The sequence below is a fragment of the Haemaphysalis longicornis genome, unplaced genomic scaffold, assembly GCF_048455015.1.
Source record: "Haemaphysalis longicornis isolate Haplotype H1 unplaced genomic scaffold, Haemaphysalis longicornis Haplotype H1 scaffold_2, whole genome shotgun sequence".
NCBI lineage: Eukaryota > Metazoa > Arthropoda > Arachnida > Ixodida > Ixodidae > Haemaphysalis > Haemaphysalis longicornis.
The window spans coordinates 242698864-242723883 of record NW_027526295.1 but is presented as its reverse complement, the minus strand read 5'-3'; the positions used below and the strand labels follow the sequence as shown (position 1 = coordinate 242723883).

Sequence of the window (25020 nt, the reverse complement as noted above, 5' to 3'; positions counted from 1 at the left end):
CCTTAAAACTGCGGGTTCTTATTGTCCTTAAAACTTCAGACGGTTCTTCAAGCCACCTGAACCGCATGCCAGCCTGGCATGAAAAATTGCGGGAGGGGGGGGGGGGGCACGGGCCCGGTGCGTCCCCCCCCCCCCTTCCTGCCTACGCCTCTGCATTGCGCTCCTTGTATCCAACTCTAATTACTGTACCAGGTCTGGCTACTTCCTCACTGCCATCCGTGCTGGCCTCGGCTACACGATGCCATTCTGCTTGCTGGTGATCCGGCTCGTCGAGGAGAACCAGAGCGGGATGCGGGAGAAGCTTCGCCTATTCGGGCTGAACAGCGCCGTCTACTGGCTCGGCCACTTCCTCGCCTCGCTGGCCATCGGCCTCATCGCCGTCCTGTTCAACGTGGTCGTCATGCTCGTCGTGCCCAACTGGACCAGCGACGAGCCGTCCCACACGTACCTTTCTGGGATGGACGTCACGGTTCCCCTCCTGAGCCTGCTCTTCTTCACCATCGCGTACATCGTCAAAGCCATGCTCCTCTCACTGTTCTTCCGCAATGCGCCGGCAGCCGTGGTGTTTGCCATGGTCATCTGGACCACAGGCTACCTTCTGCCCTGGTACGCACTGGATTCCCCTGACGGCTTCGCAACCCAGTACATTATGCTTGGACGCATGGCGAAGTTGGCGACAGCAGCTCTACCTTGCATGGGGCTCCACTGGTGCTTCCGGATCATCGGGTGCGCTGTGATTGCAGGTAAGCCTCGATTTTTCAAATTTACTTCCTGCGAAATGTTTGTCGTCAGAGTACACAGACCGCTTTAGCTTACGATCGCGGTCTTTGGCTGCATGTATGTTAAACCGGGGTCCTGACTGCATTTCGAAGCCTCAGAGAAGGTGCATCCAGGTTACAAATGCATAATTCATGAAGGGACGTTTTATCATTGTGTGCTGCCTGATGACCTAACTCAACGCTTAATATTTTTTAAGCTCATCGTGTGCTAATGTTTAGGAAGTTAACGGTAAACACATTTTTTATCGCAATGAAAATTCCAGGGCTGGAAGGCTTAGTATATAACCATACCCAACGATAGTCGTTTAAAAATGTCCCATAATGGTCATTCATTCTTGCTAAAGCGTGAAGGCTCACTTGTTGCGTTAAATGTGGTGCTGCGCAGGGTATTGTGTATTATATTCCGGGTTGGGAAGGGGGCTGTGCTGAGGCGCGTTCACTGTATTTTTAATATCTCGCGGTTGCTGACTGTTATTACGATTTTTTTAAAGGTGATCCATACAGTCTGAAGAACACGGGTGATGAAGTTCTCAGCCTCGACAACGTGACGATGTTCGAGATTTGGGTCGTCATGCTGTTCTACGCGTTTGCATTGTGCATCTTGATCTGGTACTTCGGAAACGTGCTCACCTGGGCGGTCGGCGTGCCTCTGGAACCATGGTATCCGTTCACCATCAAGTTCTGGATACCAGGATCCCAAGGCAGTATTCGGATGATGGAACCAAGAGCACCGGACGGCTACCACTTCCAACAGTATCCGCCCGGTGAAGCTGCCGTCACAGTTAGCAAGCTCGAGTACGAAAGAAAGGAGAAGCATATTCTGCGGGACACCAATTTTAAGGCTTACAATGGTGAAATCTTGGGCATCGTGGCTCCCAACGGCTCGGGAAAGACGAGCCTGTGCAACATCCTGACTGGCTATGCCCTTCAAAACGCCGGCCAAGTTACTGTCCTTGGCTACGACATGGCGCTGCAAACGGCCTTGGCAAGGCAGCACGTTGCCTACGTCCAGCAAAGTGACGTGCTGTTTTCTGATTTGACCGTTCACGAACACCTACTCTTTTTCGGCTCACTGAAAGATGAGACTAGAGCTGTACTGGATGAACAGATAACGCGACTGCGAAACATGCTCAAGCTTGAGGAGACAATGAGCACCCTTTGTATGAACCTAAACCAATCGCAGAGGAAAATACTCAGCCTTGCCGCTGCTCTCGTGACGTGTCCCAAGGTGCTGGTCATGGACGAACCGATGGTAAATATGCACCCTGCCACGAGCAATGTAGCGTGGGAAGCACTTACATCCCTCAAGAGTTCGATGTGCATCATTGCAACAACGGCCAATGTTTACGAAGTTGACACACGAGCGGACAGACTTCTTTTTCTAGGCTACGCGGCTCACAAGTGCTATGGGACGACCTCATTCATCCAGAGACGCTACGGTTGGGGATACTCTGTGAGAGTAGTCAAGAGTGCACAGTTCCGAGGTCGCGATGTCGTTTCCAACATCCGAGAGACGATACCCGAAGCACACGTGCTCCAAGACCACGTGAACTTCGCCTCCATTGGACTTGGTGCCCGGCCTGAATACACAGCCGTGGCAGCGGTGCTCAACACGCTCGAGTCCCAACAAAAAAACTTGGGCATAGTGTCTTTCACAATTAGCTTCGTCACTATGGAAGATATATTCTTCCGCATTATACTTGAAATGGATGCGGCCGATGTGGAATTTAAGAAGCGTATGGCGCTTGGCAGAAAAGGCGTGGCGGGAGAAGACCCCACCGATTACAGCATGGCTAACCTCACTGTTGTGACAGAGAACCAGGGTGGCATTGTGCGCGAAGAGGAGAAATACGAATCGTCGATTAAGATCCAGGAACACGTACGGGCCCTTTACGATCTGAGACCTCAGCAGCCAGGCTTGGTCCAGCTCTTTCTGGCGATGATCACCAAGCGCCGGCATTACACCTGGCAAACCTTGGCTCTGCCCCTGCTCTGCTGGATCGTGCCGACATGTATCCTCGCCGTGAGCGTAAAGTTCGAGACCACGGAAGGGAACCACGTTGCAGTCCGATTCTCTCCTGACCATCTCATTTACAACCTGGACGTGTTCGACAGGTCAGAGCCCGTATTCGTCAGCTTTGACGAGGCCTCAAAAGCTATTGCTGAAGGCGGATACAAGTACTACGTCCGCTCCCGTAACGTTGACGTGTCTAAGACAGAAATGGCCACGTTTCTGGAAGAAGAGCGAAGGAACCGTGCAGGCCGAGGGACATTTGTTTTCGGAGCCCAGTTCACAGCACAGGCAAATGACACAACCGCTGTTGGCAAGGCTGTGGCGTGGTACGAGGGCGATGCGTTCCACTCGCAGTCGCTGTCGCTCAACGTTCTGTCCACCGTGCTGCTCCGAAGAGTCACAAACGACAGCAGTGCCAGGGTACGCACCGTGCTTCGGCCTGTCAAGAAAGGCAATACGTTCATCATCTCCAGGCACCTCGAGAACGCCAAGCACGCCGAAGAATTGGGAGACTTATTATCCAGTAGGCTGATGAAATTGCTCCTGTTGCCGGCAGCCATTTCGGTGGTCACGGCCAGCTTCGTTCTGTTCCCCATTGACGACCGCGTGAGCAGATCTCAGCTGATGCAGTTCGTTTCGGGCACACCGACGTTTATATACTGGCTATCCAACTATGCCTGGGACCTTCTCATGTCCCTAATTGGTCTGCTGTGCCTGCTTTTCCCGGTCTTCTTCTTCTTCCACAACGTCCAGTCTGCTGGTAAGTCTGAAATTTTCGTAATAATATTTTAAATAAAACAGCGGAAGCAGTGGTACGAAACATGAAAGGATTTCCTGGGCCATTTATAGATCAATAGGACCGAATGCAAACACGGTAGCTTTTCTTGAAAACTGGCAAAATATTCTGTGTGTCGGATTCGCAAAGTACTCTCCCAACATATTTTATTTTTAAGCAAATCTTTCGAGTTCTACCAGCCAACGGTTCTTTCATGGCATGCGGGACAACAAACTCCAAACGCGTAGGAGGCGGCGGCGGGGGAAGGGAGTGGGGCGGAAGGTTTTACTCACGAAGCACACTAGAGATAACGCGGCCAATTTACCCAACGTTCCCCGCGTGGAAGTGCCTTCTCGCCGGTGGCGGCGTCGGTGGTACGGCTTTATCGTCTGCTTTAACGACGGTTGTTTTTGGCCTGTTTTGGTGCAGCTTCGCGTTCATTGCGTGGTGCGTTCGCACGGCTTGATTAACTTGTTCCACATCACCTCCTGGGCTATCCGGACCTGACGGAATGAGGTGGTCGTAGGCAAAGATACGTTGATTGGTTTGCTTGGCGGGAAAACACCTGGCCGGTAGGGAAACGCTACCTTTTGCGTAATGATTGCCACTAATAAGACCCCGTTTTATAAATTGGTGAATACCAATTCGGTTGCATTTTAACAGGTATTATAAAATGCGAAAGAAGCAACTGGTTATGATTAATGGTTATTATAAAAGTTCCCTCAGCTTTCTCGCAATTTTCAAACTTCAAATTGGTATAAATGGGAATCACTAAGCTGTCATGCCGAATTGTTACGGTGTCTGCGCTTGTGTCGCGGGGTGGTGTAGCCACAAGCTAGCACATTAGGATGGCTAGCTTCCGCTGTCTCACCCTTCGAAAGACGCTTCTGTCCGTTTCTTTCTCTCGACTCCCGGCCGGGGTACAGCGGTGGCGTCCGCCGCTCTAGCCCGGCCGTGGCCGACGCTGCTGCTGCATTCGGCACGCCGCCCCCGCGAGTTCCAGGTAATGGCTGGCAGAATCTCTGGTTTCAGCTTGTAGATCCACGTGTGTGAATTCAAGTAGCGTCGCATGGACAGTTGTTGTGGGTGTTGTTTAAAGCTTTGCTTTCCAACCACGTTCACAGCGTGGATTGCAGCCAATTTTTTTTTGTGGTGGGTACGGGATAGCACAACTAGATGCCATAAAACGTAGCACGATTACTTGGTGTATAACGCATTTTGCCACGGTTGGAGCCCGTCTCAGGAACAAGGTTCAACCCAAAAGGAAGCCCGAGTTAAGTAATCACGCTTTTTTGTGGGGCAGATCGGTTCACCTTAAGCCTTCCATGATGCGTCAATGCTTTCGGAGGGAGAACATACAGTCGATGTAAAGCAGACACAGAATATGTATTTGGGCCACACAAAGGCGCCATTTCAAAATAAAAGTTTAAGCGAGGCTTTTCCCTACCCTATGCGATTTACCCCACCCAATACCCGTCTACCTGCCATTTCTGTCCAACGCGCGGTACACTGTACCACCAAATTTGAGAGTGCCGGATGACCCCAGGCCTTGCCCCAATGACCTCCCCCTTCTACAAGCAGTGGGCGAACCGCCTGACGAGCGCGGACCTTGGGATCCAGCGTGAACTGATGAAGAGCTTGACAAATAAAGATTTATTCATCATCATCATTAGTTGACGAGATTCTATATACTTAGAGCAGAACGAGAGCGTTTGCGAAAACATAACTAGCGGTTGTTCATACAAGATCTTACATGGCATCGCTTTTCGACGTACGCTGCATGGAACCAATCAACTGGCAACACGTGTTTCGTTAGTGAAGGAAGCTTGTGTGTATTCCTCTGTCTACAGCTGAATCGTGTTTTCTAAAACGTGGGATGAATAAATGAACTGTTTATTACAGTTTGCAGGAGAAGGATCTTACTCATTATGTTGCATTAGGGGGGGGGGGGGGCACACCTATTTTAAATTCAAAAACGAATCTTGACCTGTTCCTTTCTCCACTCCTTACTTCGAGGCAGAGTGAAGTGTCGAACAAGCACGCAATTTGTCTTTAGCACTTCGTGGCCAAATGGCACCGAGGGTATCAAGGACCGCTAAAATTTAAAACGTTTTTTGGCAGGTTCATTTAATTGTGCTTATGCGAGTTGTTTGGTTGTACGCACAATTTTGGTGACGTCGGGTTGCTTGTTTCTTTTCCAGTTGGCATGGCCGTCCTTATCTACGTCTCTTACATCCACAGCATGCTGCCTTTCGTGTACTTCTACTCCCTCGTCACGGACTCTATGATCACTGGATTTCTAATGGTCAACTTTCTGACTTGCTTCCTAGGTGAGCACTCTTCTTAACATACCCTTCTTTGGGTGCAAGCACTCAGAGACAGTGCGGTTGTGCAAGTGTTGTGTACGTCACCACGAAAAAATTTGGTGACGGCATTAAGTCTGAGAGAGAACTCCTACTTATTTAAGCGGTACAAATCGGCGTATTGACGACACCAATAGTGACCATACCGTTGGAACACTTTCTACTTGTCTTCTGCTGAGTACGTCGTTTTTTTTAAAAAGAACATGTGCGCACATGGGAGAGAGGTACGAACAGGACATTTTCTCAGAATTGGAAACGTTGTCGCTTGACACACGCGAAATTTTCGTAGCAGTGCATTCACACTTCTGTCCCCTCCACATTTGGGGCTTTTTTTCATCCACGCTGTTCCCACTGCGTATCTGAAAATTAATATGTCAAAACAAAACACAATTACATTGCAAAATGAAAATGAAATGCTTGCGCTCGCGGGCTACCTTTCGTTCTGGGCTTTCTTTTTTGTGTGTCTGGCGGCGTATAACACCCCCCAGGATAAATATTTCTACGCTGGTGTGCAAAATACTATGAAAAATTAGCTTTCGATGAAAATTAGCGGTGTGACCAGATGCTTACAACAAATGTGACAGTGAATGTATAACTTAAGTGCTGTAAATGTTTTGGCACTAGATAGAAGAAACACGCTGACTTGAAATGCTAGAACAGCGTGTCTAGTTTACAAATGCAACACATGTGAGGGGTGAGCACCACTTGCTAGCTTTAAAACAACAAAAATTCGCAACAAGATGCACCACCACAGCACATTTTGTTTTGCGATTTGCGACGGAAAAAATCTCGAAAGTGGATATCTTGTGGTGTGAGAGCGTGTGAACGTCTTACGGTATCGCAAACGCACAGCCAGTGACATTCGGTAATGGAATGTTTCTCATATCGTTGCTTGCATTTAGAGTCACCCTACATAAGCTTTTGGTGTCATTTATTTAGGTTCAGTAAAATAAATTATAGTTTCTAAATAACATTCTTTTGTGGCGACATCCTCCACGTCCCAAAGTGGAGATAAAATGTAGAGAAGTTAGCCCATGTTAATCTTCTTTAGAAAACATGTAAAGCCGCATTGTGGAATGAACGCTGAGGGTCCTGTGACTGCTGCACTGTCTGTGCTTCGTAAAAAAAAGCCTTAGATGGGCAAATGCTTGTTTCACCGGACCTTATGACGTGTAGCCAAAAGACCATATAACCGATAAGGCTTGAGCGGAGAACTGCGCTTAATAGCGTTAGCGATGTACAGTTTGTGAATGAGAAGCCTGTAAGAATGTCAGGCAAGTGGTATGTCGTGCAGCACACGTTTCTGGCAGTAGTCATAGCAACCGCGAAGGTGCACAAAGTGCGACTCATCTTAGGAAGTCCCCTGCCCCGCGCAGTTCTATGCCCAATATGGATTCTACAGTCAGCCATCGCACTCCACTCAGATGCATGACAGCGAAAGTGCAACCAGCAAGACCTGCCATCCCCCAACACCTTTTTGTGAGCAGTGAGATAAACTGCTCCTCAGCTGCACATGATCGACCCCAAGGTCAGCTTTAGCTGGTCGATAGGGCCAGTCGAGCCAAGATGGCGCGTGCTAACGCAGGAGCCACCCTACAAAGAATACGCTCTGTTAGAGAACCTGCAACATGCTTTCAAAACGTAGTCACCAAGCACACTCAGTACTTAGAATAAGATCACAAGTACCTCTGGCAAAAATTACTGCTCCACGCCCGTAATACAACTTGGAAACTTGATTAGAAGAATTTTCTCTTTCTCGATCTTCACCCGCCGCGGTGGCTCAGCGGCGAAGGCGTTGTGCTGCTGAGCACGAGGACGCGGGTTCGATTCCCGGCTGCGGCTTCAGCTTTTCTGATGGAGGCGAAAAGCCGAAACGCCCATGTGTACGAGATCACGGCGAACGTTAAAGATCCCCAGGTGGTCAATGTTAATTCGGAGCCCTCCACTACGGCGCCCCTCATCCCCTGCGTTGTGTCGGCGCGTTAAAGCCTACAACCAATCAATCATCTTTGTCGATCTTGGCGTTCTTGCAGCTGGCGAGTTCCGTCATTACAGCGGTGTAACGGCTATCGGCCGTGTTCCTTTCAGTTGCAGCAATGAACGCATCTGGTAGCCACTTTTTTTAAAAAGCCACGAAAGCAAAGCAGAAACAGAAGGCGCATCTGCTGCGACGGGCAAACCTCGCAGTACCGGTCCGGACTGACGATAATCACTAGCTTTCGCAATGCTTCCAGACGCGAAGGAAACACTGAAAGCGTTCATCTTCAGTGTTGCAGAGTCCCTTTAAGACATTTTGCCGCTCTTGTTGTTTTCCCCCTCAGATAGGCGGGAGGCTTTGTACGATCGCCCCAGCTTTCTCCGTATAGGCACCTTGCACCATACAGAGGCCGCTGTGAACGCAGCACAGGAATACATTCGCCTGTAGTGAGCAATAGGGTATCGACAAAGAAGTGGTGGTATCTCCACCCGTTATCACAAACTGCCTGCAGCGTGCCGTTTAACGGGGCTGATGCTGATGCAGGGCGTAAAGCACGACAGCCTTCATCGATGCATCGATTCCCCCTTGCCTTCTGAAGACGGTAGTTTTTCTCAGGCTACTTAAATGCAGACATTTTGGTCTGTCTGTCTGTCTGTCTGTCTGTCTGTCTGTCTGTCTGTCTGTCTGTCTGTCTGTCTGTCTGTCTGTCGGTGACTCGATTCAGCCACTCAGCCAAAGTGAAACGGAATCTGCGCAATAGTCTTTTATACCCACAGCCAAATCCATAGAGTTTCTTACAGTATACACTAGAGAGGAATCTGGCGCTAGCGTCTATGCGGCTCACATCAAGGTCGTCTGTGTCGTCATGGACCGCCATTATACATCGCGTTTGCCTTAGTTTCATCATTGGCTTGGATTGAAACGTTTTAGTGACCGCAAATTTAAACAAAGTGCCACAAAAACGCCAAAAATAGTGTGCAATTATGTATGTGGAAAATAAAAACAGGCTGTTTTAAAACTAAGGAAAAAAGAAGTACGGCGTATTTTTGCCGGAACGGTTGTGCCTGCTAATCCGCAGGCCAAGGTTGTAGTTACGAACAGTGTTAATATTTGGGGGTAACTCATTATAGACTCTGATTTCATTAATTTTACCATTATTTAAAAAATAAGGTGTTTGAAGAGTTTCGAAAGTTTTTTGAGCGTGCCTGTGAAAACATTGCCTTCGCGGTGAACCGGTGCACCTAGACCGCCAGCTAGATTAACAAGAAAAATGAAAACATGGCGTTAAACAGTCGTGGACGATGACAAGATAGGACGCATACAAGCGCCCGTATCTGCCGTATCTTGTCTTCGTCGAAGTACGTTTTCTATCTTCTTTTCGTCGGCTACAAATTTGGCGGCGGCATATAACCCGCTCAGTCATACGTCCTTCGACTGCGGCATGAGCAACGTCAGGTGCGATCACGCATTGCCTGCTGTTTCACTGAACACGGCTACCACAGAAACGGGAGGATTTCGACTTCCTTGTAGCTCGTAAACGTGTTAATGCATAGTGAAGAAAGCAAATTCCAAAAACCGCTTAAGAATCCCGTTGTCATGTCAAGCCCAAGCCAAAAAAGGGGTCTTCCCATGGACCCCCACGACGACATGGCTTACGAGGCGCAGTTCCCTCTCTAGTATACTTACTAAGAAACTCTATGGCCAAATCTAAACGTCTAAGACCGGTTTTAATGTTCATTGTTGTCAACATTGTTGAACAAGAACAAGACATTCCGCAAGGATAAGGCAGAAAATCAATACATGAGTGATATTTGCAGTGCTCCTTTATTAAAAAATTCATGGCTGCTTATAGTTTTTGCGATACCAAATAAAATACTCCATCAACTGCAGAAAACCGTCGCCGGCTGTTGCCCGCGCCACCTGGCGGCATTTAAGAAAATCAAACGGCAACAGCAACGAAAGGTTCCACTAGATAGTTTTCACAACGTTCCCCTTGGAACGCTCCTGGAGTAGGGAAACGCGGTTATATAAATGTTGTAGTAGGGTGCCTTGATTCACGCGCGTCTCCACCGCACGGCAGCGCTGGCATCGAGTCACCAGACTTGGATCAGTGGAACGCGGTAAATTTAAATTGACTTGAGCAAGCCTCTGGCATGTTATAATGCGAGGAATGAGACGGGAGAGAAACAGCATGAGGTGAGCAAGAGAAAGAGAAGGGAGGCATTTACTCGCCAGGGGCGTCAGTCGACTATCGTCTTTTGTCGACACTTGCAACCGGAGGAGCTGATACGCGGCCAATTTTTCATTACCTACAACCTGATTGGTCGCCTACAACCAGACTGACGTCTGGCCTAATGGGCCGCCTAAACGGTATGTTCGTCTTGGCTTTTGTTATGGGATTACCAAGAGCGTTCTGTGTGTGGGCGCCCGTGGTTTCACTCGTGATCATCACGGCTGTCGGTCTCTCGGTAAGAGCAGCGACGCTTCCAAAAATTTAATGTTATGAACAGAGTTCGTGATGAGCGTGGCATCTTGCACAATAAAAATTGAAAATAGCAGCACTGCTTCTACGGCAAAAATCAGGGCAGCGTGCCTATGGCAGCTTAATCGCTGCGACGAGCGGGGATAAGGAAGAAACCATTGCAACATGGATAAGGCAAAGGCGCTAACGGTGCTGCGTTTGCGTGCAGAAGTGCTACTATGTGTATAAAGGTGACTTGGAGGGAGCTAGATTGCGCTGTTTGTCGTGGTGGCGCAAGCATGTGTAGCTGTTCGGGTATTAGGGGAGGGCAGTGGCGTTACTTCTGCTGAATTTTTACACTAGTCTCTTCAACACACCAGGCATACGCACGTAATGTAATATCTTTACGACCTTGCGTAAATAATGGAAAAGCCTGATTACCACGGAGAAAAGGAAAGCTCGGGAGAGGCCCTGTTATTCCGTGGGTTACGAGAAGTGTGCAGCAACGCGCGTGGCTTTTGACAGCCATAGGAACTCGATAGCAAACGTGTCGCAGCAATGGCAGTAAGAAGCCGGTCCACTGAAGCCCTTCGTTATGTAGCGGCATATCCGATATGGAGGGGACACTAGTAGATGGAACACGTGACAAGAGAAGCGAGCAAATTCCGGTGAGTTGTTTAGTGGGCCCAAATTAAGAAAAGCCTGTTACGGTGGCTTCTCCGGCTTCACGGGACGGCGGCCATGCCCTCTCCTACGGTTTTCTTTACTACGTGATGGTTATTCACAACACTGCCCGTTTTGTGTGTTCGGTCTCCTAAGAACGGATTTCCCTCTCCCCAGCGTGCGTTCCCGAGGTGTGACATGGCGCCTTCTGCGCAGGCATTGCGACCACTGTTGGGTACCAGCAGTACGTGATCGCCTTGGACCGGGACGGCGAAATGATCTCTGAGGAGCAGTCCCGTGATGCGCTGCTCTGGCTGCTCTACTTGTTTCCACCGTTCAGCGGATCGTGGGCCCTCGTCAAGACCCTCCAGCTGGGCGTGGAGAACGCGTACTGCACGCACGCGGTCGACCCGGCCACGATTTTTGACGTGTGCGCCTTCGTGCGCAACAGCGCCGACGATGCGGCGTACATGCTGACCGGCCTACGCTACTGCTGTGCTACCTACTACCGCAGCAACTACACGGCCGTGCACACACTGTCGCCAGGCTCTTTCCACAGGTGCGCTGTTCCGCTTCACTGCTGGCAAGCAGTCAGCCTGGTTATGGTACCAGTCATGGGAAAAATTATCAGTGGCTTAGCTCGGCTACGCCAGGATATACGTAGGGTAAATTAAGGTTCAGCAATCCAATCCTATCCGATGCAGTCCAGTCAAGCCCAGCCCAGCCCAGCCCAGCCCAATTCAATCCAATCCGGGTGAGGGGGAGGGCTCCGCTCTCACCCTTCAATGCGAGCGATTCCGATTCCTGAGGAAGGGAGCAGCGGATTTCCGCAAACTCCTGTCACTGGCGAGATAGCCTACTCGGATGCTGCTCGTCTGACATAACACGGGTGGTGGCTTCGAAATACCCGTTCAAGTTTTCTTTGCCCGGGTGCATTACTCGGCAAAGCTGCGTTAGCGTCAAGCAGGCAGGGCTCCTACAGCTCACTTGCAGGCGCCAACCGCAATATTAGCGGCTTACAGGCGCGCACTCACACACGCATTCTCTAACACCCTAGGTCGCAACATTACCAGCTGCACTAGACCCAACGCTCGCCGAAATCTGAGCGGCCTACGGGCAGCTGCACACACACACACACGCACACACACAGCCGCTCACTCCCACAGTAACGCTCACCCACACATACGGACTATCCCCGATCGCAGCATACAGGCTGCCGTAACGCCAGCGCCAACCGCGTTACGAGCGGCTTACGGGCGCGGTGATAGTAGCCTGAGGTCCTTGTCTTACAAACACTGACAATCGCCTCCCGAAAAAACGAACCCCTTGCCGAGCCACGCGAAGCTCTTACTGCCTGAATGCAATCTCGGGCGGTACCTTCTCCACCTTTCCGACAAAGAGACGCAAGCACCCACTAGCGTAAAGACGGTTTCGTCTCCCTTCGCACCACCCGTAGCAAAAGGAAAACAATGACCTTCAACGTCCTGCTCGCTGTTTGTCAACGTCGCATCGGCCAAGTCGAAGCGCTGTAATCACGGGCAGAGGTTGGCGAACTCACTCATGAGTCCACTCACTCAGAGTCATTTGGACTCACTCACGCATGAGTTTGAGTGAGCGCGAGGCTACTGTGGCATGGTGAGTTTGAGCTTGAGTGAGTTTGAGCCGACTGAGCACGACTGAGTTTGAGTCCGATTTAGTTTGAGCACGCCCGAGACCTGGTGAATTCTGCGTCCATTTTGAGTTCTGAGTACATTTTGAGTTTGAGTACATTTTGAGTTTGAGTACATTTTGAGTTTGAGTACATTTCGAGTTTGAGTACATTTTGAGTTCTGAGTACATTTTGAGTTCTGAGTACATTTTGAGTTTTGAGTCCGAGTGAGTTCTGAGTTTTGCGCTCAATGTGAGTTCGAGTTTGAGTGAGCGCAGATGTGCTGCTCAGCATTGAGTTTGAGGTTGAGTGAGTGGTGATTCGAAAAAAAAAAATGTGGGTGAGTTTGAGTGAGCCGCGTCAACTTTGCCGAGGTATGGTTTATGGTGCGCATTTGCGTACTCGCAAACGCTGCATCCTTGTAGGCAGAGTCCGCCGCACCTTCGGTGCTTGGGGGGTCAATTTATCGCTGCTGCCGGCGCGTGTGCGCGGGCATGGCGCGGCGGGGGAGCCGACCCGCCGCCATGTTGACAGTAGGCCTACGTGCCTCCAGCCTCCTCCCGTCGCTCCGCTCGTTGGCGTTGCTTGCCATCTTGCCTGTATGCGCCTCAACTGCGTTTGCAGTCGAGGCCCCACGTTGGGGCGCCAAAATGCGGTAAGGGTCCGACTCTGACGATCTTCCTCACGCGGCTGCCATGTAGACGGCGCTGGCGTGAGAGGCAGGCAAGAGACAAAGGCAACCGACGCCAACCTCCAAGGGGGGTTTATTCCCAAAACCCTCCCCTAGCTGGCCCCGTCTTCTTGGTCATCGACGGGTTCCGCGTTGCTCGAGCGGCCGGAGTCGTTCGACCCCGCCGCTACCGGTGGACGACGGTTGGTCCAGGCTGGAGGGGAAGACGCCGAGTCGCTCCGCCGCCGCACGCCGTGTTATCCTCGCTCGGAGCGGCCGCCCGCCGCTGCCGAGCGCCGTAGCCAGTCCTCCGCTCTCCGCAGCCGCCTCCCCACTGAAGCGCCTCCGAGCTCCCCGCTCCCAAGCGTGCCGGTGGCGCCATCTCGCGACGCGCAAGCGAACCCCTCTATTCTTGCCGTGTTGTTGCGCAATCTCGCGCAAGCCGTGGGGCCCTCCGAGCGCTGCCGCGTACCAAGTCGGGATCGCGGGCAGCCACAATTCCCACAAGATTTATGCAAGAAAATGCCGCGACGATCACCGCGTCTGGGGCACAAAACGTCAATTTCCATCGCCATTTGTCAACATGGGATTGGCCAAGACCTTCAGAATCTTCGCAAAAATTGGTGTCATTGGTAGGCTCTCTACAGACTCTTTTCGTCATGACTGGGAGTTTACCCTATGGCTTGTCGGGTTTGTAAGCAGAAACTCTCCTTCGCACAAGGCTTATGTGAAGCAACATTCGCCCGTTTAAGCTATATCTAGGGTTGTTGGCAAATAAAAAATTGACCGCGTATCTGCTCCTTTCGTTGCAAATGTCGTCAAAAGACGATAATCTTTGTAGATATTTGCCAAGAAAATGCCCCCCTTCGCTTTCCCACTCACCTCTCATGCTGTTCCTGTTCCGTCGCGCTCATCCCAAAGTAAACACTAAAGGTTTGCTCAAGGCGATTTGAATTTACCGCGTTCCACTGCTACAGGCGGGGTTCCTCGATGCCAGCGCTGCAGTTCGGCGGAGACGCGCGTGAATCGAGGCGGCCGACTTCAAGGTTTATAGAACCGCTTTGCCGTGCTACACGTGCGTTCCAAGCATAACGTGAAACCTAGCTAGTGGAACCTTTATTTGCTGTTGCTGCGTGATTTCTCATATGCCGCCCGGAGGTGGCGCGTGCAACAGCAGGCGGTACGCGTTGTTCTGCAGTAGATGTAGAATATCATTTGCTATAAAAAAAACCAAGCAACCAGAAATTTTTCAATAAAGGAACACTGTAAATATCCCTTGTGTACTAATTTCCCGTCTTATATTTGCGTAATGTCTTGTTCTTGTTCAACAAAGTTGACAAGTATGAACATATAAACCGGGCTTAGACGTTTACATTTGGCTGTGAGTATATAGGACTATTGCGCAGTAAGCATTTTACTTTCGCCGGGGGGCTGAATCGAGTTACAGACAGGCGGACAGAGAGACAGACAGACAGGCCAAAATTTCTGGGTCTAAGTAGCCCAAGAAAGACTATCATCTTTAAAAGATTTTTCATCCCTCTTACCATTTTACTGTACAGACCATCATTTGTAGAGCGATTCAATGGTCCTGGCGGTGAAAGCCACGTTCTTCGCCAGGGCCCTAACATGTCATTGCGATGATATCGTATACGCTGGCATTGATTGCCTAGATATTGGTCGCTAGTCGGGCATTTTTTCTGCATCCCACGGAATTACAGGTTTTTACGGTCTGGTTTCGGTTGTTGCAATTCAGGCGGAAGGCATGATTACGGCGGCGGTTCACGACTCCAGCGAGTGCCACCACGCCTGTATGTGATCGCCGTGAGGCGGCCACGTATATCCGCAAGATGTGCGGATCGTGAATGCCCGAGGTACTTCAAGCGGGTGTCGGCCGTCGGCCCGACGCGCCTCGCGCTCTCTTACCAGACCGTCCTCGCTCCGTGACTAGCACGTCCTTCAGTGGCGGGACGTTTTATATGGGTGGGTGCTGCTCACCCGCGTGGTTTACCCTGACTGTCAGAGTGGACGTCCCTAGGCACCATCCATTCCCGCATTGGTGCTGTCCGTGAGCGTTGGCAACACCACAGCTCTTGAGATCCGCGTGTGGTGCTTGTGGGAAACGGCTAGAGGCAGATAAGATCATGGCACATGGCGCCATGATGGCCTTTTGAACAAGAATCGTCTACATCAAGCGACATGCTATGTGCAGGTAGGCTACCTCGAACGTTCCGACAATGCGAAGGATAAGATGCAGCAAGAAGTCTAATTCCGCTGGCAAACCGCAGCTTCATTATACCTCTCTCGGCACTGCTGTGTCACAGAATACGTCTTAATTTCAACTCGCCATCGTGAATATGGACGTACTAAAAGAGTAGCACATATTCATAGAGATGGGGGTGGCCCTCATCTGGATAAGAAAGCTGTCAGAAAATTTGTGTTTATCCTATGATTCCGATTGATCCATTTTTTTTTTTGTCCTCCAGGCACAAAGCCTCCGTAAACACGTCGTGTGACTTATGGCGAGACGCCTTGGCTGGGTGGGAAGAGAGAAGAGGCGGAATTGCGTGGCCGCTGTGGGTGAGGGCGTCCATCTGTGGTAGATGGTGCACGTGACTGCCGAGCCAATCACGTTGCTTCATTTGCGTATATGAGTGCGAGCTTCGCACGGAGAGTACTAGAATTGCCGACAGCTGCGTAATGCTGTCGCCCAGAATAGGAGCGTGCAGAAGGTAGCGCACGATATTGGTTTATATCGCTCAGTCTTTCAGGCCCTCAATTTTATCATTCAACAGAGTAGAACATAAAATCCCCTGAGGCTCGACAAAGATGAAATCAATCAATCAACCAAGTAGTCATGAACGTGCGGCAAAGGACAGCGGTTCCCACCAACAAAAATGGAACCGGTGCAGAGTTCCGCCCACCTCAAATCATCTCAAGATTCGATCGCACAGTAGCGACCTTGGAGAAAATTGGGTGGTTGGAGCCAAAGCCCGAAATTACCAAACTTCCCAATCTACAAAAGAAAAATCATTGCTCGCGATATTACCAACTAAAAGGGGTAGTAGCTGGACCTGAAAGATTGCTGCTTTCGGGTATCCCTACTTTCGTTAGCGTAAAATTGGCACTAACCCACGGCGAGCATTTTTGTACGAATGTTGTGCTGCTCCTTCCTGACCATTCATGGAGCCTCGGGATTACCTGCCATAGTTCTCGAAGATTCGGCACACGAAGTCCGAGGTGCCTCCGCTGCATTGGTGTCCGACGCGGCCTAGTGAGAGGGCTGTCCCCCGCATTAGGGAGCATGGGGCGGGCGATGTGATAGGGCTGTTCGTTATTAACCCCTCGTCTGCTCTTTCTGATCATCTGCCGTTTTCTGATTACTGTTTGCCAGGAAGAATTGCCAGATCCTGATGACTGCTATCGCAATTCAAATGGGAGCCCGCGGCGGAATTTTGTGCGCGTTGGCTTAAGCCCCATTGTTAATTTAGAAACAAAACACTCTTCGGCTAAGCTGTTGTTAGCACTACGGTTTCCACCCCCATTCTTCTCGTCCGAAGGCGGAGAGGATCAACATAGCTGCGAAAATATCTTCTAGTTAGGGGCCACATTAAAAGCGGGATATAAGTAGCATACCGCATACACCATGTAAGTAGCAGAAGAGAATACCGGGATATAAGCTGCAGCTAAACGACGCCAAATCACTGGGAAATTCAATCTACTTGGGCCACTTAAGGGATGATCAGCCGCCTGATTTTGTGTTTAGCATACGATATTCTCAATGTCGTCTTCTACCGCAGGGATGGCGCCATTACCGAAATTGTGGTGATGCTCATCGAGGGCGTGGTCTGCTTGCTGCTCCTGGTCCTCTGCGAAGAGGCGCGCACGCAGCGCTGGTTCTCACGCCCCCATCCTGCCGGGGATCTGTCCGCGCTGACCAGCGAACACCCGGACGTCAAAGAGGAGCGGCACCATGTCGACAAGGTGCTCAAGAGCCAGGACCTGACGAAGCCGTCCCTGCTAGTGGTGGACCTGAAGAAGGTGTACGAGGGACAAGTCGGCGTCCGGGGCGTCACCTTCCACGTGGAACCGGGCGAGACATTCGCCGTGATGGGCATGCAGGGATGCGGGAAGTCCACGCTCCTCGGCGTGCTCTCGGGCATCACAGCGGCAACCGGAGGAGACGCCTACATAGGGGCCACGTCGCTACGGGACGTGGCCCGGTGGGGAAAGTGCATCGGGCTCTGCCCCGACTACGACTCGTTCCTGGGCCAGCTCACTGTGCGCCAGACGCTGATGCTCTACGCCCACGTGCGCGGCGTCCGCGGACCAGACCGGGTTACACTCGTGGACCACATCTTTTCGTTGCTCTCGCTGACCTCGGTTGCAGACTATACCGTCGATAGCTGCCGGTAAGTGTAAACATCAATCAATCAATCAATCAATCAATCAATCAATCAATCAATCAATCAATCAATCAATCAATCAATCAATCAATCAATCAATCAATCATTCAATCAATCATTCAATCAATCAATCAATCAATCAATCAATCAATCAATCAATCAATATCAATCAAAAAACAGTCAGTCAGTCATTCAGTAAATAAATCAATCTAATAGGTTGATAAACAAATCAACCAATCATTAATTCAAGTAATGAAACAACCAGTCAATTAAGTACTCCCTAGTTTATCAGCGTGTCGAGGGACAGCCGTTGGCCTCTTTACTGGTGCAAGAAGAATAAAACACAGTAAAGTACTTAGAATGGGAAATACATGCACTGCATAAAAAATTGGCCGTGTATCTGCTCCTTTCGTTGTAAATGTCGTCAAAAGACGATAGTCTTGTAGACATTTGCCAAGGAAATGCCCCCCTTCGCTTTCCCGCTCACCTCTCATGCTGTTCCTGTTCCGTCGCACTCATCCCAAGGTAAACACACTAAAGGTTTGCTCAAGGCGATTTGAATTTACCGTGTTCCACTGCTTTAGGCGGGGCTCCTCGATGCCAGCGCTGCAGTACGGCGGAGACGCGCGTGAATCTAGGCGGCCGACTTCAATGTTTATAGAACCGCGTTGCCGTGCTCCACGTGCGTTCTAAGCAGAACATGAAACCTAGCTAGTGGAACCTTTGTTTGCAGTTGCAGCGTGATTTCTCATATGCCGCCAGGAGGTGGCGCGGGCAACAGCAGGCGGTACGCGTCGTTCTCCAGTAGATGTAGAATATCATTTGCTATCGAAAAACCAAGCATCCAGAAATTTTTTTAATAAAGGAACACTGTAAATATTCCTTCTGTACTAATTTTCTGTCTTATATTTTCGTAATATCTTCTTCTTGTTCAACAAAGTTGACAAGTATGAACATATAAACCGGGCTTAAACGTTTACATTTGGCCGTGACTATATAAGACTATTGCGCATTAAGCGTTTTACTTTGGCCGGGTGGCTGAATCGAGTTACAGACAGACAGACGGACAGGCAGACAAACCGAAATTTCTGGGTTTAAGTAGCCCAAGAAAGACTATCGTCTTTAATAAAACGAACCAAGCTGACGTGATGCGAACAGATTCATTCGTTCAACTCGAACATATGCCGTCTAAACACGACAAAGTGGTAACTGCGGCAAAGCAAGCGATCTATTACTTTAGAAAAATGTAGTCAGCTCAACGGCATAATATTGTACGTCTGTTTTAAGGGGACTATATGAACGCTCTTCACGATTTTTTGTCTTCCTATGTTCAAGGCAAAATGCTTTCGGAACAGCATGAGTTTTTCTGCTTTCGTTCCAGGACTACTCTCGTTTCCTTCAAGAAGCTACCGTCCGGTACTGTTTGTTGCCGGAGAGAGGTCGATACTGTACCCTTAAATTTAGCGAGGCTTTGGATGTGGATGTGGTATTACACCACTTGATGATTACAAAATTTCTGATTCATTATGCACAGAATTATTTTAACTTGTAGCATTCTTTGCGGAGTACCCCTAAACCCAGGAGCTTGTAACGCCCTACATTTGCACATAATGCATAACTCGCGGGAGTAACACATTTATGGAAAAGTTGGTTGAACTAAATTCATTCTTGGAAAAACTAGGCAAAAAAGTCGTAGACACTAAGCTAAGACAAGACAACACGCATGCTGGACTAGAAACTGCTATAAACTAAAACACGATCCATCCTGCGAACAAACGTACACCTAAGCATGCCTAATGCTTTTAGCAAAATGCAAAGGATAATAAACCTTCTGACAAAAACGCACACACCAGTCTCGGTGAACCGCCTTAAGCAAAAATATCAGTTTTCTAGGAAAGCGATTTATCTACAAGTGAAAGCGAAGGAAGGTGCACTGACGCAATTTGTCTTGTTGCTGTCTACTTAGGGCTCCGCAGGGGACAATTAAAATTTAGCTCATCTAGGGAGTAAGACTGTGCCCACTTCAAGGTGATAAACTGAGCACGTCATTTCTGACGTTTACGGGATGTTGGGTACTTCAAGGCGACTCACTGATGGTGACTTCCCGCCCTTTGCAGATTGTTGCAGATTGTTGCCATGTCGCAGCTCTTGAGGTCACTCCCCAGACCTGTTCTGGTGTTTCACTTTCGTGTCGGATGACTGGCGGCTCTAAGCGCATGCGATCTGGATCCGGCGTTGCAATTTAATTTCAATTGTACCAATATTTTTTTCCCTCACTAAACCTCACTGATGTCCCACACGAACGATTTTTTTTCTACGGACAGTGAGCATGATGTGCAGCCCGACATGTCTGACTCTTCACTTGTCAATGCAGCGCAAGCGACCGACGGAAGCTTGCCGTGGCCGTGGCCATCGTGGGCATGCCTCCCGTACTGCTGATGGACGACCCGGCCACCGGCCTGGACGTATTCGCAAAGCGCACCATCTACAAGACGGTGAACCACCTGCGGCGCCTGAACAAGTCGGCCGTGCTGCTGGTGACCACAAGCCTGTGCGACGCGGTAATCATGTCGGACCGCATGTCCATCATGGTGGACGGCCGACTGCGCTGCATTGGCACCCTCGAAGAGCTCCGGGCAACGTTTTGCCGAGGATTTGTCATCAGAATCAAGGTGATTTCAAAGAGCCTGTTGTCACTGAGAAAAATTGTCAAGAGTGGGCTTATTTTTTCATAAGCCTTCTTTTGTTATCGGTTTGATTACACGACGAAGGGCAATAGCCGACCTATATATTTGGCGGTGCAACGACCTATTACACCCGTGACGTAGACTGTGTGAGCGTAGCACCACTTTCCAGTGAGCAGTTGAACCACATAGCATACACCAAGCACGGTATGTTATGTGGTTCGTCTGTTGAAATAATGTTAAATGGTTCAAGAAATCGCAAAAGCAGGAAGAAACGGGATTGGAGCTTGCCGAAATGTTTTTCTAACACACACAGAGGCAACAGGGACATGTAAACGGGAATTAAATGTATGCGGGAACGCTTGCTCGTCCTGCCCTTTTTAAATGACACAAACCTCAGCTATCAAACAAATAATGTCGCTGCCCAGGAGCTCGGTTTTGTGGCAGTTTGTTTAGTTGAAATGTTTAGTCAAGCGCACACGAATAGTCACAAAGTTCATGCATGGAGGCGAATGCGAGAGCCCTCATTACCTGATGACGCCCAGAGCATACGTATAGAACTGCTGGTGGTAAAATTAAATATTAACGCATTCTACTTAGAAGGAGACTGCCGTCATGGCCTCGGAGATGCGGCCGTCAACTTATTTTCAGCGTCTGCTCCCACGTGGCAGCACGACCTGAGCATTCCTGAAAAAGGTTCTTCGACGTTATCAGTTCGTTCCAATGAAGTGCAGCGCCTAGTGACAGCGCCTAGTGACAGTCCCTTTCTTATTGGCTGGGACGAAAGTCAAAGCAAATGAGCAAACGCTTTCAGAAAGATAGCACCGATCGACTAATACCTGACTCGGCCCGCTCTGCGCACTTGGAACAGTGGAACATCACCAAAAAAATGGGAGGGAAACAGCAGAAAGAAGCGCCTGTTTTATTTCTCTGGAAACAAGACGTCGTTGGCCGTCGAAGAAAACCTGACAGAGCTACAAAACGCGCGGTCTTGCAGTTAAAACAACAACAACAAAAAACCCCGGCCATCTCCACTAACATGAAGCCTGAGGAGGGGCGAAGCATACAGTGTATAAGTGTATTTTTGGCGCATTGGCATTTTTGCTCCCTGAGATGAAACCGTTAAGGCGTAGAGCTATACAATAAAGTCTCGTGTCTTTGAAGCACGAAGCGTTTTAGCGCGAGGCGTCAAAAAACGAGTGTCCCGGTGTTTTAATACCGTGAATACATGATACTACGACGCAGTGAGACAGACAGACAAAAACTTTATTCCATAACAGCGAGTAATCCTAGACGTCGGCCAAGAGTCCTTCGGCTCCTCTAGCAGCGTCTTCGGCCAGCCGAATGGCCCAGACTTGATCCGAACCGCTGGGTTCGAGCTGAGCAATACGGTCTCCCATTGCTCTACACTAGCGATGTTGCGACCAAACGTTGTCGCCTGTGGACAGGCCCACAGCATGTGTGATAAGTCTGCCCTGTCCTTAAACCGGTGGCACTTGTCAGAATATTGCCCGGGTAACAGTGACTATAGCAACCCGATGAGGATATGCGTTCGTCTGCAGATGTCGCCAACCCACGGATTGTCGTTTGCTGAGGGTAGGATGAGCCGGGGAAAGCGGGTCCGCTCTAGCCTGTAGTGATTAGTGATATCCCTGTTGGACACGAGCCCATCTCTGCCCGAACAGCGAAGTGAGTCAGCGCTATTGTCGTCACCAGCTCGGTCAGAAAATCCTCGAGCGGCGTCGTGCGCGCATTCGTTCCCAGATTGGCCAGAGTGCGCAGGTGCCGATATTAGACATATGTTGCACGAACTCTGAATGTTGTTGAGCCCAGTCCTTAGAATTGCAGACGTGCCTCTGGGAAGATGCACCCCCTTGCGTAATTTATAGTAGATTTCGAGTCACTCACCACATATTTCATTTTTGCGGAGGCCGTCATTGCCGGGGCAATGGCTGCCCCTCCGCCCACCTCCGGTTCGCTCGCCTGGACCGACCCGGAGCTGATGGTATTGCCCTGGTCTATTGCAAGTGCCATGGCATCACGCCCGGGTAATCGGCTGCGTCCACGTATACCCCGTCCTCCGAATTTCCGAATCGTTTGTGCAGGGCTCCCGCCCTTGCCAGCCTGCGTTTCAGATTGTGAACCTGGTGCATGTTTTTAGGGATCGGTTGGATGTGAATTTGTTCGCGCACTTCGGGAGCCAATGGTACCTTGTGAGTGCTGTTCGCGGGTGGTTGATGCCCAGGGAGCCGATAATATGCCTACCCGTCTGGCTGTAGCTAAGCGGCTCTCGCTGAGCTAGCAGTTGATCCTCTACTAGTTCGCTGAGGGTATTGTGAAGCCCCAGCGCCTCGAAACGTTCGGTCGGAACAGTCATCGGGATGCCGAGGACCTGCCTATAGGCGCGCCTAATAAGCGCGTCAATTTTGAGTTCTTCGTCCTTTCTGAGGTGTAGAAAAGGGGTTATCCTTCTGAGGACGAAGGCTTCAACTAATCGAACAAGATTGGGTTTTCATTGCGTGAGGCCAGTTAGCGATTCGCGAATTCAGTCGAGTAGTCTGATGCATGCTTTTTTGGAGCGAGAGGACGGTTTCCGAGTTGTGTCCATTAGCCTGTATTCGGAGACTGAGAACCCGTATGCTGGACACTGTGGGAATGGGTTGCGTTCCATTCGCGAAAATCTTCACAACCGGGGGTGTGGGTCGGTACGTCTACCCCTACTAGTGGGTCTGTAAAGCAACACTTCTAGCTTTTGCGAGGAGCAGCTGAGGCCCCTTGAACTTGCGTACCGCTCCACCGCCTCAATACCCTGTTGTAAGATGTCCTGAATTTGCCCGTCGCTACCTCCGCTGACGAAATGAGACAACGACATGACACTCCAACAGCCCGAGCCACGAAGGGGCTTGACCCCTAAATTATACACCTTTATATCATTAGTGCCGCCACATGATTGAGCATATCGCTGTTAACTGTAATGTGCAATGGTCCATCCCCTGAACTAAGAAATGAATAAATAAATTATCCCTAAAAATTATAAAAAAACTAAACAAAAACGGAAACAAACTAAATAGCCTGATAAACCCCTTAACTTCATTCCTATGAGAGAGTAAGTGGTATGTTGAACCGCCTGGTAAATAAGATGAATCGGTAGTCGCCAGTGTGTTTTTTATTTCGGTATTTTTTCTGCCTACGTTCAAGCGCATTTTAGAGTTTCCATTTTCTGAAACACATCTCACAGGCAAGTTTTTTTTTTTTTTTGACGTGGTCCACTAGGATCGAGTAATCAGTAAAGGTCTGTCGGTGACCGCTCTTTGCAGCTCAAGCTCGACGCTTACGGAAAGCCGGCTGCCCGGACAGCTGTCGACGGTTCGGTGAAGGCGGCCTTTCCCACGGCTGTATTCTCCGGCCAGCTGGCCCGCTTCGTCGAGTACTGGGTCGACCGGATGCCGCCGTGGAGGGAAGTGGCACGCATCCTGGACGATCTTAAGACCCGCCTGCAGGAGTTCAGCGACGCTGTGCTGCTGAGCGAGGTGACGCTCGAGCACGTCCTGCTCAAGACTGCCAAGTACCAGGACGCCCCCATCAAGACGTCCGTGGTTTCATTGTGACCACGACGACGGCATGACGAACGGCTCACGTGTGCCGGTGCGGGTCGTGGCCGTGTAAACATTTTCTGTGCAGAACATTTTATTTAAACGTTGAAACGTGTTACGGATAAAAATGGAAGATTATAGATTTTGTAAAATTTGTGTTGTGTCTGCGACGCTTGGGAAAGAGGAGTACACGAGTACAGGGCCGAGAAACGCAGGGCCGAGAAACGCAGGGTTTCTCCCCCCCCCCCCCCCACTACCTTCCATGAAAGGAGCCACACCACACACAGCCTTCGTGCAGTACAAGCCCAGTTGGCTTCATGGTTACCGGAAGCAACCCTACACTCTTAGTCGCGTCCCGGATGGCGTCCTATTTATATGCGGTGGGCAGTCTCAATACCGTGATATAAGAGGCCCTGACAGACTTCTTTTCGGTGACAAAACCTCAGGTGGTTGCATCACGCTTATATGCTGCGCCACCGGCCCGTGTCACGCCTATAAACTTGCAGACAGCCTGACGCGAGGAATAAAATAAGAAAGGGGAGCAATCGTGAAGCTCCGAGCGATATGTGTGGCTTGCGGCGCATGCGCGTATTCCTCTTCATACAATCGCCCGCGAGCTTCTTTTGCGGTGGCCGAAGACGCGCGCCCGACGACGCGGCGAAAGTCGAAAAACATTGAAAAATATCTCGCGCGCACATGCGCAGTAGGAGTGAAAAAAAGTTCGCGCGCGGCGAGTTTGGTACGGTGATTTGTCTCTATCGCGCACGTGCGAGGGATTTCACTGCGGAGCAAGTTGGGGTCCCACGCTTTGACTCTTGCTCTGTGTAGGTCATACTGTTCCGGGCGTTCACACTTTCTTGACCACGTTCGCTTGAGCTGACATCAAATGTGTGCTTCGAGGTCGGTCTAACAGTGAAAACAACTGCAAATGCCATGGGTTGATAAGGGCCACCGGTCACGCAAGCCAAGCAGCGGCGCCGTCTCAAGCC

At 50.1% G+C, this 25020-nt stretch overlaps 1 protein-coding gene across 1 annotated transcript; it reads left to right on the top strand.

The window, feature by feature from the left end:
• The first annotated feature begins 1276 nt into the window (after positions 1-1276).
• LOC144168579 (phospholipid-transporting ATPase ABCA3-like) lies at positions 1277-24147 on the top strand. Its single transcript, XM_077697533.1, has 6 exons — positions 1277-3553; positions 5770-5898; positions 11250-11592; positions 17149-17760; positions 20129-20426; positions 23756-24147. The coding sequence occupies exons 1-6, from the start codon at positions 1330-1332 to the stop codon at positions 24044-24046; spliced, it is 3897 nt and encodes a 1298-aa protein (XP_077553659.1). The 5' UTR covers positions 1277-1329; the 3' UTR covers positions 24047-24147.
• Positions 24148-25020: the final 873 nt, after the last annotated feature.